This window comes from Cucumis sativus, chromosome 5 (genome assembly GCF_000004075.3).
Source record: "Cucumis sativus cultivar 9930 chromosome 5, Cucumber_9930_V3, whole genome shotgun sequence".
Taxonomy (NCBI): Eukaryota; Viridiplantae; Streptophyta; class Magnoliopsida; order Cucurbitales; family Cucurbitaceae; genus Cucumis; species Cucumis sativus.
Genome location: NC_026659.2, coordinates 16,357,419 through 16,375,670, shown reverse-complemented (window position 1 = coordinate 16,375,670; position 18,252 = coordinate 16,357,419). Strand labels below are relative to the sequence as shown.

At 36.0% G+C, this 18,252-nt stretch overlaps 2 protein-coding genes across 2 annotated transcripts; both read left to right on the top strand.

The window, feature by feature from the left end:
- The first annotated feature begins 3,856 nt into the window (after positions 1-3,856).
- Positions 3,857-4,579, top strand: LOC116403922. Its single transcript, XM_031885868.1, has one exon. The coding sequence runs from the start codon at positions 3,857-3,859 to the stop codon at positions 4,577-4,579; it is 723 nt and encodes a 240-aa protein (XP_031741728.1).
- Positions 4,580-4,585: 6 nt separating this feature from the next.
- Positions 4,586-6,307, top strand: LOC116403921. The gene is made up of 4 exons (XM_031885867.1): positions 4,586-4,657; positions 4,763-5,131; positions 5,345-5,465; positions 5,715-6,307. Exons 1-4 carry the CDS (start codon positions 4,586-4,588, stop codon positions 6,305-6,307), a joined length of 1,155 nt encoding a protein of 384 aa, XP_031741727.1.
- Positions 6,308-18,252: the final 11,945 nt, after the last annotated feature.

Genomic DNA, 18,252 nt, shown 5'->3' with positions numbered 1-18,252 from the left:
TGTAGATGATATTCTACTTATTGGAAAAGGACATAGGATTTCATACTAATATCAAGAAATGGCTAGCTATGCAATTTCAAATGAAAGTTCTGGAAAATGCACAATACGTTCTTAAGATCCAAATTGTACAGAACTGCAAGAACAAAACACTAGCCATGTCTCAAGCATCTTATATAGACAAAATGTTGTCTAGATATAAAATGTAGAATTCCAAAAAGGATATGCTATTATACATCTATGAAATTCATTTGTCAAAGGAACAATGTCCTAAGACACCTCAAGAAATTGAGGATATGAGAAAAATTTCCTATGCTTCCGCTGTTGGAAGTTTGATATATGCAATGTTGTGTACTAGATCTGACATTTGCTACTTAGTAGGGATGGTCAGTAGGTATCAGTCCAATCTTGGACGTGATCACTAGACAACCGTTAAGAATGTTCTAAAATATCTTTGAAGAACAAAACACTACATTCTCGTGTATGGTACAAAAGATTTGATCCTTACTGGATACACTCATTATGATTTTCAAACTGATAAAGATGCTAGAAAGTCTACATCAGGATTAGTATTCACTCTAAATAGAAGAGTAGTAGTTTGGAGAAGCATAAAACAAACTTGTATAGTTGATTCCACAATGGAGGGAGAATACGTAGCAACTTTTGAAGCAACAACAGAAGCATTATGGCTAAGAAAATTCTTGACAGATCTGAAAGTCGTTCCAAATATGCATCTATCAATCACTTTATACTGTCACAACAGTGGTGCAGTTTCAAATTCAAGAGAACCTAAAAGTCGTAAACGGGGAAAACATATCGAACGTAAGTACCATCTTATCAGGAAAATTGTACATCGTGGTGACGTTGTAGTAACCCGGATGTTTTCAGAGAAATTGTGGATGCTGCCCGCTTTGTAGTTAGTACAAACGAGGTGATTCTGAATCGTTCCAGTACATACATGAATGACCCGTTAGTTAACGAATGTTGATTAACTCAGTCTATAAGAATTTTGTCAATTAATCTTGGATCATTGGAGTCCATGATATATAGGTCCATTAGGTTCCCTTGCTAGCTCATATGGAATAAACTTAAAACAGTGTGATGGAATAAGTCGAATTGTTCGAATTGGGAGAAGAGAGAGAAACTGACAAGTATATGTGTTATAGCCATCAAATTTCATATTAGAAATAGAGCTTTGAGTTGTTGGGCTTTAGTATTCCATGGACATGCAATTTTGCATGGAAAATCCTTATAAATAGGGTCGTTGACCTCATTTGATGGGCTGGCTATTGAATTTGGGCTCTTGTACCAAATTGGATTTCTTTTTCTTATTTACATAGAAAAAAATTACCAAGCCCATTACTTTTTCCATCTATTTCTTTCTCCTGGTACTGAGTCTAGAGGATAGTAGGTGAACCCTATTTTAGAATATATTGAAGGATGAAACGTAACTCTTTCACGGAAGTGGGGGCTCTCCACTCCTTAATAGCTTACAACTTATGTTCGTCCATTCAAATCTTTCTACATTCGATGATGTGACCTAGAAAATTGATACGCTATTTAGCAAAAACACTTTTCTCTTTCTTGAAATATAACTGATTATGTTGGAGCTTGTCAAAAGTGAAAATCTTCGACACGCTCTTCCATTTGTGCAATAGAACTTGAAGAGCTACTTACACGTTCAAAACTACCTACTTTGGTGGTTTTATGTTCTAACGAAACAACCCTCAGCACCAATTCATTTATGGGTAGTTTGTCTATTTAGGCATTCAATGCGTCTATTTCTCTGACTTTTTCTTTAAACATCTCAAGTTGGGTCTAGAGAAATCTTACTTCGTTTGGCAATTCTTTCATATCCAAGAATTCCTCTTCAATCTCAGTCAGTCGCTCCAGTTGCAACTTTGATAGTTGTTTCATTGTTGACATAATTGCATCTCGCTTAGCCAAGGAGCTAACAAAGCTTTAATACCACTTGTCACAAAATGCAACTTTTCGAATACGGGATGGGCGATTGTGCAACACTTGTTCTAAATTGATGAACAAGGCAACCTTGTGAAATTTGAAAGTTGTGGACAAACTTGTGGTACGATGTAGCCTCGCTTCATCTTTTGAGAGAAATTTGTTTTATAAAACGTGAGAGATAAAGAAAAACATTGATAACATCCTTCAAGAAAAAATTGAATATTGTCAATTACAAATAAAGCTTAGATTTGCAAAAATCACAATAGGGCTTAGTTGGGGATTCAACTACCATGCCTCCCCTACAATACATCTTAAACTTTTTTAGCATTGACAACATTGCATATGGAAATTGCGAAACGACGCACCTTAGGTCGGTGACAACAAAAGGAAAGCAGTTGACTAAACTAAGTACAAAGCATAAAGATAAAGTGGTTTGAAGATATACGAGCATACGACCATAGGCAAATAATGCCTTGGACAAGCACACTTGTGACACTCTGCGTACCACAATCGCAATCTTTCAAACATGGAACGGACAATTGTAGAACACTTGTTTTGCTCAGTCAATAAGTCAGGCATGTAAAATCCGAAAATCACAAACAAACTCACGATATGATATAACCTCCCTTCTCGTTCTTGAAAAAATTGTTTTATAAAATGTGAGAGAGAATATCATTAAAAACATCATTAAAGAATGCGTTGAAGACTTTCAATTGCAAATAAAAATTTAATTATAAAGAATACGATAAGACATGGTTGGGGATTCAACTATTGGGTCTCTCCTATAGTATAGTTTAGACTTTTTGAGCTTTGACAGGTTTGCAAATGAAAATGTGTGACACCTCACACCCTAGGTCTATGACATAAAAAGGAAAGCAATAGACTAAACTAAATACAAGACATAAAGAAAAGGTGATTTGGGGGTAATTGGGCATGTGGCCATAGATAAACAACGCCTTAAACAAGCATGCTGGTGAGAACAAAAGCTTATAGTTAGCCCAGTATTAAGATTAAGTTATATTTGATATCTATCAATGAAATAGTAAGTTTTTCAAAGTTAACGGTGTTATAACTTAAAAGTGACTATTTCATGGTTCTATTCTTTTGTAAACTCTTTACATAGGATGTCCATACTTTCATGTCTCTAGGATTTAGGATCACATCGTTTATACTAAATACAAAGCAGACTGCATTCATTGTGTCCTGGAATAAGGTGCCTAACTGTATTCGTACAATCTATACTATTTAGGCTCTATACTTAAACTTGATCAACTTTTATGTCTCTACATAAAGTTCAAGTTTACTTAATAATAACCTCGGGTCCTTAGTTTATTGGCTTTAAGATTATAGTATCAATAACGACTTAATTGAATAGATTATGATTACAACGAGTTTTAGGACATAAATTACAACATCTAGTTCTTACAACTTTTGATTCTAGAGTGTCAACTCTTGTCAACAACTCTTAAATGGGTAATCCATCGAGATGATCGATCATTGCAACAATAGTGTTAGTGATATATATTTAACAACCTCATGGAGGTGGATAAAGGAGATAAATGGCCTTTATCTATAGTGGATGGCTCCCCTCCTCCCTTACGAGTAGATGACTCTTCTATGGTCGTTTTGAGTACTACAGGTGATGTAATTCCTATGGGAGAGGCGGCTCCCATATGACCTCATGGTTAGTTGGTGTACGTGGAACGTGCGGGGCCTTAATAGCCCTGTAAAGTGTAGAGCGGTGAAGGACTTCTTAGCCGTGTCTACGGTGGGTTTCTATTGCATCCTGGATACTAGAGTTCGAGAGGAGAACTTTGTCTCGATATCTAGAAGATTTAGTGATTCGTAGGGGTTCATTAGTAACTACAACAATAGTGGAGTAGGTCGGATGTGGATTATGTGGAAACGTAACAGATTCGTGTTCACGACTAACGAGGTTGTCGACCAGTTTATTTCTGGTGTAATAACAGATTTGATCTCTGGGGAGAAGGTAGAAGTTCTGTGTGTGTATGCCTCTAATAGTAATATCGAGAGACATGTTTTATGGAGGCGAATAATTGAGATCTCTGCTGGTTGGAGAGGACCGGATATGGTCTTTGGTGATTTTAACACCATCAGACTCCACTCTGAAGCCTTCGGAGGTGCTCCGAACGTGGAGGATTTGGAGGAGTTTGACATGGCTATTCGAGAGGCGGACCTTGTTGAACCCGCGGTCCAGGGGAACTGGTTTACTTGGACTAGTAAGAGACATGGGTTGGGTTTGATGAGGAGACTTGATCGTATCCTAGTGAATGATGAGGGGCTTAGTACATGGCCTAACATGTTGGTTAACGTCCTCCCGTGGGGTATTTCTGATCATTCATCCATACTTGTCTATCCCAGTAATCAGCGAAGCCAACAAGTGGTCTCTTTTCGTTTCTTTAACCATTGGGTTGAAGAAGCGTCCTTTATGGATGTTGTGTCCTCTGCTTGGACCAAAGATACTAGAGTTTCTCCAATTGTGAATAGTGTAAGGAACTTAAGAAATCTCAAGTCGATTCTTCGCAGACATTTTGGTAGGCATATCCGAACCATCAGTGAGGATGTTCGTCTTGCCAATGATACCATGGACCGAGCTTAAAGAGAGATGGAGACGAACTCGTTGTCGGAGGAGGCGACTAATCACGCAAGCTTAGCCACGATAAACTTTTGGAAAGCGGTTAGAGTGGAGGAAGCCGCTATGCGCCAGAAGTCGCAAATCAGATGGTTGAAGCTAGATGACTAGAATACTGCCTTTTTTCATCGATATGTTCGATCAAGGCAGAGCAGCAATGCTTTGAGATCAGTTATTGACCCAGATGGAAATTGGTTGACTAACCATGATCAGGTGACTCAGGTGGTAGTGAATTATTTCAAAGATAGTCTGGGTTCTCAAAATATTAGCTATAGAGAGCTCTCTACTTGTATTGAGGAGATTGTTCAGTTTAGATGGACTGAGGAGTGTTGCCAGGCCCTCCAGTCGCCTATTGGCAGGAAGGAAGTGAGACGTGTTCTGTTCTCCATGGATGGTGGAAAGGCTCCAGGCCGTGATGGGTATTCAGTTGGCTTCTTCAAAGGAGCTTGGACAGTGGTTGGAGAGGGCTTCTGTGATGTCGTCTTACACTTCTTTGAGACCAATTACTTCCCTCAAGGGGTGAATACGACTACTATTACACTTATTCCTAAAAGGAATGGTGTTAATTGATTGGAGGATTTCAGCCCTATATCTTGTTGTAGCGTTATTTATAAGTGCATTTCAAGAATATTGGCAGATAGGCTTCGTGTGTGGCTTCCTTCTTTTGTTAGTGGAAATCAGCCAGCTTTCATCCCTGGGAGAAGTATTATTGACAATATTCTTCTTTGTCAGGAGCTTGTAAGGGCATACCATTTGCACAGAGGTAAACCTCGGTCCACTATGAAGGTTGACCTCCAAAAAGCTTATGATTCTGTTAATTGGGATTTCCTCTTTGGCCTGCTGATTGCCATAGGTACGCCTTTAAGATTTGTGAGCTGGGTTCGAGCGTGTGTGACCTCTCCGATGTTCTCCATTATGATTAATGGATCGTTGGAAGGTTTTTTCCATGGGAGGAAAGGACTTAGACAAGGTGACCCTTTATCCCCGTTCTTATTTGTGATGGTCATGGAGGTGCTTTCTCGCATGTTGAACAGCCCACCTGAGAATTTTCAATTCCACTAGTTTTGTGAGAAGGTCAGATTAACTCATCTTACTTTTATAGATGACTTGATGATCTTTTGTACTGCTGATAATCATTCTATAAGTTTCATAAAAGAAACTATTAAGAGGTTTGGTGAGCTTTCAGGACTGTTTGCTAATCTTGCTAAAAGCTCAATTTTTCTTGTGGGGGTTAATAGTTCGAAAGCTTCTCGGCTTGCTGCTAACATGGGTTTTTCCATTGGTCATCTCCCTGTTAGTTATCTTGGGCTTCCTCTCCTCTCTGGAAGATTGCGGAGCTCTGATTGTGATCCCCTTATTCAGTGTATTACCAGTCGTATTCGGTGTTGGTCTGCTAGAGTGTTATCTTTTGCAGGTAGACTTCAGCTTGTTCGCTCAGTCCTTAGGAGCCTTCAGGTTTATTGGGCTAGTGTGTTCATGCTTCCTATGAAAGTCCATAGAGACGTTGATAAGATCTTGAGGGCTTATCTGTGGAGAGGTAAGGAGGAGGGAAGAGGTGGCGCTAAAGTTGTCTGGGATGAGGTTTGTCTTCCTTTTGATGAAGGAGGTCTTGCTATTCGTGATGGATCTTCTTGGAATATAGCTAGCACGTTGAAGATATTATGGTTGCTACTTGTTAAATCTGGTAGTTTGTGAGTTGCTTGGGTGGAATCTTATATCCTTAAAGGGAGTCGCTGTGGGAGATCGATGCTGGGGTGGGTCGATCTTAGTGCTTTAGGGAAATCTTGCCTAAGTGGGATATCCTTAAAGCTCATGTTAAGATGGAGGTGGGCAATGGAAGGAAGTGTAGAGAATGGTTGGTTCCATGGATTCAGGGTGGGCCGATTATCCGGCAGTTTGGGAAGAGGGTGATCTATGATGTGGGTTGTCGGTGGGATGCGAGGCTGGTGGATTTCATGGGTCGGGATGGTGATTGGAGATGGCCGCTTGTTTCTTTGGATTTGATGGACATTTGGGATAGGGTTTAGGGAGTGAGGCCGAGTCCGAGTGTTGAGGATAGGTGGGTTTGGGTGTCGGGGAGTCATGATAGTTTTTCGATCACTAGTGCGTGGGAGACTATTCGTCCTCATAGTAGTAGGGTTGGCTGGTCGGGTTTACTATGGGGTGGGGGAAATATTCCTAAGCACTCCTTTTGTGCTTGGTTGGCCATCAGGGATAGGTTGGGTACTAGAGATAGGTTAAGTCGGTGGGATAGGTCGATTCCTTTATCGTGTTAGCTTTGTGGAGGGAACTATGAGTCTCGTGATCATTTGTTTTTTTCTTGTCATTTTGGGTGGGAGATTTGGTCGAGGATCCTTTTGCTTATGTCATCTTCTCATAGAATCGGTTATTGGGGGGTTGGGTTATCTTGGATTTATAATCAGGGTATTGGGAAGAGTGTGAGGAGAAATCATCGTCTTCATAGAGGTGTTATTCGGGAGCCTATGGTTGTATTCAAGCTCATTCGGTCGTGTATTAAAGCGCGTGCTGCTTCTTGGTTGGATGGTGTTCATGGTCTTATTTAATGTTCTTTTCGTTTGCTTGTTCCCGAGTTGTGGGGTTTCTCTTCTCTTTATTAACTTTGTTGTCTTTCTCTCTTCTTCTTGTCCTTTTAATGTTTGGAACACAAGTATGTTTCTTTTGGTTTTAGTTATTGTTCCCGAGATGTGGGGTTGTTTTGGGTACTTATGGGTTATTTTGTCTAACTACTTGTTCTGTGAGTGTTGTTCGCTCTTTTGTCTTGACCACAGGCTGTGAGGTCCACCTTGTTGTTGTATAATATTATCATTACCTTTTCAAAAAAAAAAAAATCAAACTCAATGCTAAGTTTGACTGCTCCCTTCGAAGTGACAACAAGCCTCGTTTTCGCCCTATTGTGGATCGAGGAGGATTCCTCCTCTTTTCAAATCCCTCAATCAAACTTGACGTTATGTTTAAAACACTAAAAATAGATGGTCTAGTTTTGGTTAGGCCAAAAGCGATGTTTTCCCCCAAAAGCTCTAATAGCTAGGGAACTCAACATGTTCTACTTGACCTAACCGACTTGACTCTATATTTTTCATGAGCTTTTTTTAATGCATATTGCATATATTTTTTTTTATAATTGTTGATTGTCTCACTTTTTTATGGTCTGCATTTACGAGCCTCTTTTCTTTCTTTGTTATGAACTGCGGTAACTAGGCATTGCTAGAACCGATGGGGTAACATTTCTATGGTTCTACACTTAGTTTCTAAGTGTGATTGCTCACCTCTAATTTTCAAAACACTTAATTTCTAAGCACATACAATGTTCACCTAGAAAAAAATGAAAATTGTTGTAGTTAAGATCAAAACTAAATAGTTATGAAATAAGACATAAGAGATTTGATTTTAACAACCTTCCCGTTGTACTTGGGATCCACTCTGGCTTTGTGCTGGAAAATTGGTTTGGAGCTGATCGTAAGCTTTCGGTTGCTCTTCTGTAACCTTTAGATACTCTTCAAAGCTATAAGCTTTGCTTCCTGACGAAGAATCTTCTACTATTACAATACATAAGAAAATTCTATTTCATAAACCCTGTATCATAATTGAGGCTGATAGAATGATTATTCTATAACCCTACCGATAGTTTCATTCTTAACATTCATAGACACGATGCATGGCAGCTATCCAATTCTATTTCATGTTCTCTAGAATGGCTCGGTTTAACAATAATGTTAATTTTTGTTTTCTATTTTAAAATAATAACGCTGCTTACTAATCTTTTTTTTTTCCATTTGGCATTCTACTTTTTCTACTCAGCTTTCTTTTCCTAGTGATAACAAATAATACGGGTGATAAAAAACTTAATCACTCACTTGTTTCAGCCACCGAAAGCCCTTCTGCTTTAGAAATAGAAGATGGGTTTGAGTAGGTAGATTTACTTGCATTGTATGTGCTGTTCATTGAACTCTCAATTTCATCGAGACCAATTTCTCACTCAAACATGGTCTTGCATTCTCTAGAAACGTCCTACAAACAAAAATGAAGAACAAAAAACTACAATAAGGTCTATGAAAAAGTTACAAAGGAAAATCTCAAAAACTGATATGTAAGTCATAACAACCTTAAGTCCTCTTACCGTGGGTTAAAATGCACGTAAGGTTTTTCCAAGAGTCCGAGCAACCAGCATGTAAATAAGTTAAGTCAACTAAATTTGCTATAAATTTACTCGTATTAACATTATCATTGTTATAGACTTGACAACTTCAAATTTATCAATATAAAATATGCTTTAACAAAACGTACCTTGAGGTTCCTCCAACCTTATTAAAAAAGCAAATAATCCAACAATTTAACAAATTTATAGTGCATATTATGTATATCAATTGATCACAACAAAATAAGATCGAACAAATACCCATGAGTAATATTTAGCCACCAAATGAATAATGATGAAAACCTGAAAACAAAACCGAGAAAAAAAAGGAAACAATTCATCAACAAAACAAATTTAGGGGACTAAAAAATTGCTTACCTTATTACACACTTCAAAATATTAAGAAAAGTGGAGGGAAAAAACCAACCAATAATCAACAAATAAACTTCAACACAAATAGCCATAAATTTTCTTCTTTAAAGGTATCACAAATAAGTCCATCAGTAATAACAAAATAAAAAAGGGCAATGTGCAATTGAATTCTGCAGTCGTAAAGCTATGCTAAAGGCAGTATGAAATCAAACTTGAGCACTAACAAGAAAATTTGCAAAACAAAAATTATTAGACATCATTAACTAAAGTACCAGCACAACAATGAATGTGTAACCTCCGCAAGAGCAAACCCGAATGGAGAAGAACATGAAGAAATATATAAATAGAAGAAACATAAAAGACAAACATGAAACACATGGAAATATACAAAGGGGATAAATAAAAGTACAATTATAAAGTGATGAAGCACAAATATAGGTATCAACAGAACCAGAATACAAGTCTTACCCTATCTCAACTGTCGAGGAGTGTTAACCAACCGTCGGAAGGTTGGTTTTATTTTTTAGAAAAAATTAATGTTGTCTGAATTCTTTTCCAAGCCACTAACCAGCCCCTCCTTATCTATGATCGGCGATCAACTCCTCAACCTCTAATTACATTTAAAAGAGTGATGCAAACATTGTGTGAAATCCCAAACCTTTGATGGATCCCACCATCACTCTCTTTCTATCCCATTCAAAACCTCATTATTTTCAAGAGAGGCCTCAAAGCTTCTTCCAATTAACATAAAAGAAGAATGAAAGAGAATGAGAGAAAGGGAAAGTGGTTCAAAAGCTATGGAAAAAAAAGTAAAAGAAAATGGTCTACTCATTGGCACATCTTACACAGATGATAATGTTAGGGCAAGGCAATGAGAGACAGAATGCTTTTGGAGCCTTCTCCTCTACTTTCGAAGATTTTAACAAACTAAAATATGCAAATGTTACAAGAAAGATCTTTGGAGATTTGAAATAATCCAAAATAAAGAAAAAGGAAAACCCCAATATGTACAAATTTCAGAATCTAAAACTTGAAAAGTGATTGAATGATGAGATATGTTTGTACAATCAGTTATAGAGACAGTGAAATATTAAAACAAAAATGAAACGTACCAAGATAAAAAGAATAGCAACTAGTATTATGACCTTTGTATGTCTTCAAAATACAAACATCAAAATGAATCAAGAGATCTACCACACAAATAATGGTATCAACGCAAATAAAGCAATTGTTTTAGTAACAATATTTGAGTACAATTAAACTAAGCATGCTATTGTCCTTGACAAATTTACATTCTTCTAATCGAACAAAATCTGACCTTTAAATAGTGATAGAAACTGAAGATGAAAGCAAGTTTAGCTACAACTTCAGACCGTGATATATATGACGGAACCTATAAAAAAAAGAAGAGTACCTAACTATATATACACAGAGGAGATCTGATGCTTACTAGCACATCAGAGGCTCAATCGATTTATATTTAATTGAAAAACAATCCCTATATTTTAATGCATACACATTGAATAGCCCCTGTTTCAATCCAATTTACAAAACTACCTCCATAAAATTACATAATGGGGGAAGTTCGACCGGATGCACTGTGCTTTACTAGAACCACATGAAATTATTGGAACATAGTTCATTCAATTAACTTTCTATTCAATAATTGAAACAAATGGAAAGAGGACAATTGAATATTAAATAAAGATGGAATTAATTGGGAACTCACGGAGTAATGCGATTTGTTCGGGGGCTCACCACTGGAGTTGGAAGAGACACAAGGATTAGAAAGGAAAGGAAGAGGAGCGTCTGATAATCCAGCGGATTCTTTGATGAGGGGAGTACTAATAGTAGTAGTGGAGGTTCCAAGGACATTGAAGTCAATCCGGTGAGAGTGAGGGAATTTAGAAGGTTGAGGTTGAAGAGAGTAGAAATTGCAACCAAAATCGGTGACGATGGTGGAATCGAAATTGCGAGGGAAGAAGAAAAGAGCATCTCAGATCGAAGTAGAGGAGGAATCAACACTGGAGAAAGGAGGAAGATAAGGAGAACCTGCCATTAATGGAAGAGGGAGGAAGTGAGAGAGAAAGGAGAGGGAATTAATTAATTAAAGAGAATTAGGGTTTGAGAAGAGAAAGGGAAAATGGAGTGTACGAACAAAGAAGAAGAAGAAGAAATGGAAAGGACGCGCTAAGAGAAGAAGATGGAGATGGATCGGCGAAATGGGTATGATAGGGTTTCTTCCTTAAAGAAACGGAAATTGAGAGATAGGCCTTAGGGTTTCGAAAAGAGAAAGGAAAAATGGAGTGTACGAAGAAATGGAAAGGACGCACTAAGAGAAGAAGATGGAGATTGGATCCGCGACTTAGAGAAGAAGATGGAGATGGATCCGCGAAATGGGTATGATAGGGTTTCTTCCTTACAGAAACGGAAATTGAGAGATAGGCCAAAGAAGACAAGAGAGCAAGAGAGAATGGGGGAGGAGAGGGAGGAGAGGGAGACTTGGCCGTTAGAGAAGAGGATAAAGAAATTTTAAATGAGAGAGACTGTACATGTAGGGTTTTTATTAGATTTTTTTTTTTTGAAATCTTGCTTAATTGGATTTAGAGAATTTTGTGTATTCGGTTCACTGACTCGTATTAGCTGTCCATTGGTCCATTGTTTTGTCATTTTTTTTTCAACAAACTAAATGTTTTAAGCCATTTACAAATTAGATTTCGATAAATCGATAATCATATTTTTTTACAATATAGGACTAAAAAAGATAACTAATTTATATATATATATATATATATACATACAACAGTATTTAGTTAAATTACAAAAAAAAATTCTTTTGAATTTTGTAGTTTGTGTAAAAAAATAACCTTAAACTTTGAAATGTTAAAAAAAATTGTTTTGAACTTTTAAAAATTATTCATAAATACATCTACATACGTAGGATGAAGGTATTGGCATGCTTCTCTAAAAAAACTTTCCAAAAAGATGTTGTGTGACTTTTGAAAAGAAAAATTACAAATGGGGTCGTTTTTAAACAAATTAGATATATCGAGTTATGTTTCTTTAATTTTTTTCCTTTTTTCACATATTATCAATCACATCTTACTTTTTTCTTTTTTCTTTGGAACCCTGCAAAAATAACAAAAACATTTATAATCACATGACTCATGTCACTACATTTTCTAAATTTTAAAAGTAGTAAATTTAAAAGTTGATAACCCTATGATTATCGTTTGATAGTCATCTAATATCACTAATTTTGTCATATTCGTAATATCCAAATAAGGTTTCTTGGTGAGTCTAGAGTCGAACGTGAGGACTTATACTAAAAATATATTTATATTTTGAAATGATCTTAAGGTGATTAATAACATACGCCTAAGAACCATAGCGGTATCATCCACTTGTAGGGTGGGAGGGGAGTCATCCACTATAGATAAGGTCCACTTGTCTTCCTAACTTCATAAGGCTGCCAAAAGAGTTAGGCATAATCACATCCACACATTTACCCTTCTCTCGAACATAAACCAACTCTCTTTTCTTCCTAATAACGAGTAATTGCATCCCGATTACCTACCTCCTTTTCCTTAATATGCCTAATGGGGGAGCTATTAGTCTTACTTTCCTCCAACTATTTAAAGTCTAACACCACATCCACAAGACACAATTGTCCATTCCTCCTCTTTGTTTGAAACCACCTTGCTCACATCATCCTCTCGATGAACTTTGTTTTCCACAATCTTAGGACACTTACCACTAGAATGCCCAAAAGACCGGCATAAATTACACCTTCGAGGCTTCCACTAATAATTCACAGTCATAACGAAATCCTCTCCCCTAAGGTGAATTGTAAATTCAGCAAGCATAGGAGAGTCCACATTTGATTCAACACATACTCAAGCATGTGACAACCTTCGTCTTTCCTTAGTAGCTAGATCTAAAGATAGAGGTTTTCCTATAGCACTAGCCACAACAGTCAATCTGACATCTGTCCATAACTCCATTGGAATCCTACCTAGTTTAATCCATATAGGAACATAATAAAAAAACAAAGGATTTAGGGACAATACCTGGAGTCCATTTACGGAGGAGCATACTTTTGCAAGCAAGATGTCGCGATCAACGAGATAGGATCCATTCAACAAGTTTTGGGCATCTGAATTGGAAACAGATGAGTCCGTTCTCAAGAATTGTAATCGTTGGCATTTTAATTTTATCAACAATAACAACGAGCTAAACAAAATCCTCTATCCAGAACGCACTAATGAAAACTAAAATGTAAAATAAGTACGAAGTAATTAATTAAAACAGAAGACAAAAGAAACCCAAAGTAAGTTGACAAAATGCCCACAATAAGCTTCAAGAGGAGTGAGAGGGAACACCAAGAGAAACATGAATAGCCTTGCTAACTTTTCACTACTAGCCAACTACATATTTTTTTACAATACGTGTTAGGGAAATCTTTCCCTTTGCAAAACATACCAATATATAATCAATCATTGGCTCCTTATGGGAAAATACAGAAGCCCTATACATGTCTGTTTCAAGCCTGTGTTGAACAACTTTTAATTCCCTAAGATAAGGAGATTTATCTGAAGGTTCGAGAATAATGACATGTCCTCAACTAACCCACCATTTCGCAACAGTGAACCAGTTTGATCGTTAGGGGACAACTTTTGATAATAAGCGCACAACCATGCCCCAATTCCAATGTTGCCCAAAAGTAAAGGCCTTTCTTCACACTGCTCCATAAAAAAAAGTTCGGCTTTCACATAAAGATCTTATTTCTTTTTTATTGCTCCAAGAGATCTAATAGATCTATTTTCACCACACAAATCCCTTTTGTTATCATGGAAAATGTGTTGGTTGTGCTCAAACCAAATCTCTGCTAGCAACACTTTTATCAAATTAACCCATATTTTTTTTTAAAAAAAAAGAGGATATGAGTCTCACTATTATTAATATTGAAAAATGAAGAGACAAAGCTCAATGTAATGAGGATTATACAAAGAGCAATAGGACAGAGGATCAACAGACGCACCTGGACATCTCAATTAGGTTGACACCCCCTTAGCGCCCTCATCACATCCAAAAAGCGACAACACAAGATCAAAACCAAAAGCCACAAATAGAAGGCTTTTTTTGTGTTTGTTTTGCCTTTGGACATTACTCCTTTGTTATGGGTTTTAGCTTGGTTGGATATGATGAGGGTGCTATGGGGGTGTCAACCTAGTTGAGATGCCAAGGTGCACCCCCTGATCCATGGTTACATGTTCATTGTATAACTCTCTTGTACTCTGAGTTTTTGTCTAATTATTATTATTATTTTAATATTAATAAAGAGGTTGTCTCCTTTTCAAAAAAAAAAAAAAAAAAAAAAACAAAACAAAAGCCACAAATATAAAACCAAACAAAATGATAAAATAATATGTCCAAAACAAAATCATAAATCATAGGTAGCAGGTCGAGAACAAAGAAGAATAAGCCTTGATTGAGCAAAAAATCCCAACAAATATTGAATGTTTGGAGAAGACGGAACCAACATTTCGATACAAAGACATAGTCAATTAAAAGGTGCTAAATATTTTTCATGTTATCAACACAAATGGGGCAGACATGAGGTGAGAGGACATGGGAGAGAAGTTTTCTTTGAAGTACTAAAGCACGGTTTAATTTTCCAAACAACGTAATTCATATGGGGAAATTTATCCAAAGAGTGAGCTAAATAGCCCAATGAGTGATTGTTTTATAAAACATCGTTTTGAAATATTAAGTATTTAACAATTAACTCTTAACATAAATGAAATCAAATTCAAACAACTTATCTCAAACTTTCCCTTTCAGTTGCTATACCTAGAATCGTCGAGACGAAAAACAATAAACTAGGCATAGAAGCCCTATCCCGTGATACGATACTTACGAGATGAAACTCTAGGCATCAATTGTGCCCTATCTCGTTATAACTACAATGAGATGGAAAACTAGGCATTCGTACAGGGTCTCGTCCCTTGAGATGGGAAACTAAGCATCTTTAAAAGTCTTCATCTCTTATCTAATACCAATGATGGAAAGCTAGGTATTTACTGAATATCCAAATCAAATGACCTCTATGCACAAGAAAATCTCTCCCGAAGGGTTGCTATATATCTTAGAATATTTTAGGTATAGACTAAAACATGCTAATATTATTTTCAAGCTTAAACATTTTGAAAACTTAGCACAATCATGATTGCTTATAATTTTCATTAGTAAATTCATCAATAAAAACATGTTTACCAAAATGTTTCTAAATGCATGCTTTGGAAATACTTTATAAGTCAGTATCCTCAAATATTCAAACATCAAAGCATGCTTGAAACATTTGATAGTAAATTCATGTTTAGAAATCAACTTTAAACTCATTTTTGTCACTTATAGAGAGTAGCTTGGACCCTTGGCTTATAAACTTGTTCGATCTCCTTCAGATCTAAAATAATGAAAAATAATGGGAAATAATTCCATTTAATTCCCATTGATCATAAAAATATCAAAACTTTGCTTAAAATTTCCAAAACCCACAAAAACAGCCGAAAGACATTAGCTTGCGTACAAAATATTGTGGCAGAAGTTGGCAGGCGCGCGTAGGGCTTGCCTTGCCATGTCTCGTTCTAACCTCATGTGCAGCGTGTCACAATCACAACTTTTCAAACACGGAACAGACTATTGTGCGGCACTTGTTGTAACTCGATGAACACGTCAGTTGTATGAAATTCGATACGATGTAGCCTCCCTACAAGTTTTAAGAGAAGTTGGTTTTATTAAACATGAGAGAGAAAGGAAAGCATTGGAAACATCGTTAAAAAAAACTTTGAAGACTGTCCATTGCAAAGAGAGCTTAAATTGCAAAGAGTACCTCTGTGATGAGATTGGTTTGTGGAACCAATTGGGATGGGAAAAAGTTTAGAGATATTTGAGAGAAACTCTTTTCTTTTTGCAAAGAGCAATAGCGTTAGCCTTATTTTTTCTTTTTTTATTAATTCATTTTTTTAAGAAAATTGTTTTGTTCTAGATATTATAACTCTCTTTCCTTCTAGGAATAGAAAATGAAGTAGAAGAGAACCATGAGATTCTATTAATTTACAAATAATTAAATTAATATATATTTCAAATCTATTGATTAATTAAACATTAATCAATTAGTTAATAATTAATGAAATCGAATTTAATTAAATAATATTAAACTAAACTATTAATTAATTCTCCAATTAACTAATAACACTAAATTATTTATCTTATATTTAACTTAAATTAAATTTGAATCATATTCAAATATAAGTTTCTCTCAATAATTTTAATATGAATCCAATTCACATTAAATTAATATTTGAACTCATTTAAATATTTTATCTCTCATAAATTAATTTTGAATCATCCCCAAAGTTAAATTTATATAGTAAAGTTTGATAAACTTTATATTATAATGTATCACTATACATTATACTAATTCCCAAGTTAAATTTAAACATTTTAAATTACAACCAATACAAATAAATCTCATTACCCTTTACGAGCTAGGAAAAGGACCTAATGGACCTACAGATCAGAAGCTACAACGATCTAAGATTAATTGGCTAAACTCATTAACCACATTAATCAATATTCGTTAGCTGTGTGTACACTCCACTAAAGACTCACAACTGAACTCTTCTCACTAAAAATATATTTCTATGTCCACGGATATAGACCAATAATAGTAAGTTAGTCCTTCACGAGTGTTTGTATCACCAGTTGGATCAATTTACCGCTTTACCCCTATGTTACCTCTAATCCTTAAAAACCAGTGCTCCTCTAATGAACAACTTGTTTATGGTCCTACTAATAAACAAAAACCCCTCTCATGTCATCGAGAGGGTACGGGCCCTTTGTTCAAGTTTTGGAGACACCATTTAAGCTAACATTCATCTACTTACCCTAAAGTAGGAAATGAGTGAATTCCATTTTGTGCAATTATAATCCCAACTCCACACTCAGTCTTGTCCCCAAAATCACTACTACAAAAACAGGCTCTCTTGATGGTTGTAGTTTTCCTTTCTTGACGTTTTTGAGAAAAAACGTCAAGAAAGATGTGATTTCAAATAAAAAAACGTCAAGAATTTTTATGAAAGGCCAATTTTCAACTTTCTTGACGTTTTTTGTGCAATTAAACATCAAGTAAGATGTATTTTTTCTTGACGTTTTTTAAACGTCAATAATATATAGTTTTCCTCGATGTTTTAAAAACGTCAAGAAATTTATAAAAAATTCTTAACGTTTTTAAAATGTCGAGATAATTCTAAAAAGTTCTTGACATTTTTACAAACATCAAGAAATTTATAAAAAAATTCTTGACGTTTTTAAAACGTCAAGATAATTCTAAAAGATCATTGATGTTTTTACAAACTTCAAGAAATTTTAATTTGTTTTTGACGTTTTAAAAACGTCAAGAAATTTCTAAAAATTATTGTTTTAATATTCTTTTACAAAACACAGCGTTTCAATTAGATCACTTCCCCTTTTCTTAATTAAACCTAATTCGCCGCGACTTTGTCCCTTCTCCACCCGAAATCAAAAGCGTCGTTCACCTAACCTTCCCTTCGCGTTCATCTGTGCATTCATCTGCGTTCATTGCCGAAAAAGACTTCCCTTCGCGTTCATCAGCATTCACCTTCATTCATTTGCGTTCATCGTCCGTCACCGTTCGTCTACTTTGCGTTCCCTTCACCTTCGTTGATTTGCGTCCGTCTGTTCACCGTTCGAAATGCGTAAACACATTCTCTGTTCGAAAACGAGTAAACACGTTCACCGTCCTTCTGTCACATTCCACTTTCGCTAAACCTCTATTCGTTTCCAAATCCTTCATGATTACTCATTCGTTGTCCCTCAAAATTGTCGTCCTTCTCTACGAAAACGTCGTCCTTCTTTTGAGTCTTCATTCCCCTTTATGTCATCCTTCTGTATTTAGAGGTTATACTTCATTCCCCTAAAACTTCCATTGGTTTCCATATTTCAAGAATTTGAAATTTTTATAGGATATTGCTAGTGGAAATTAAGTCAATTATGTTTGCTCCCAAACTACCTCCTGACTATGCTGTCT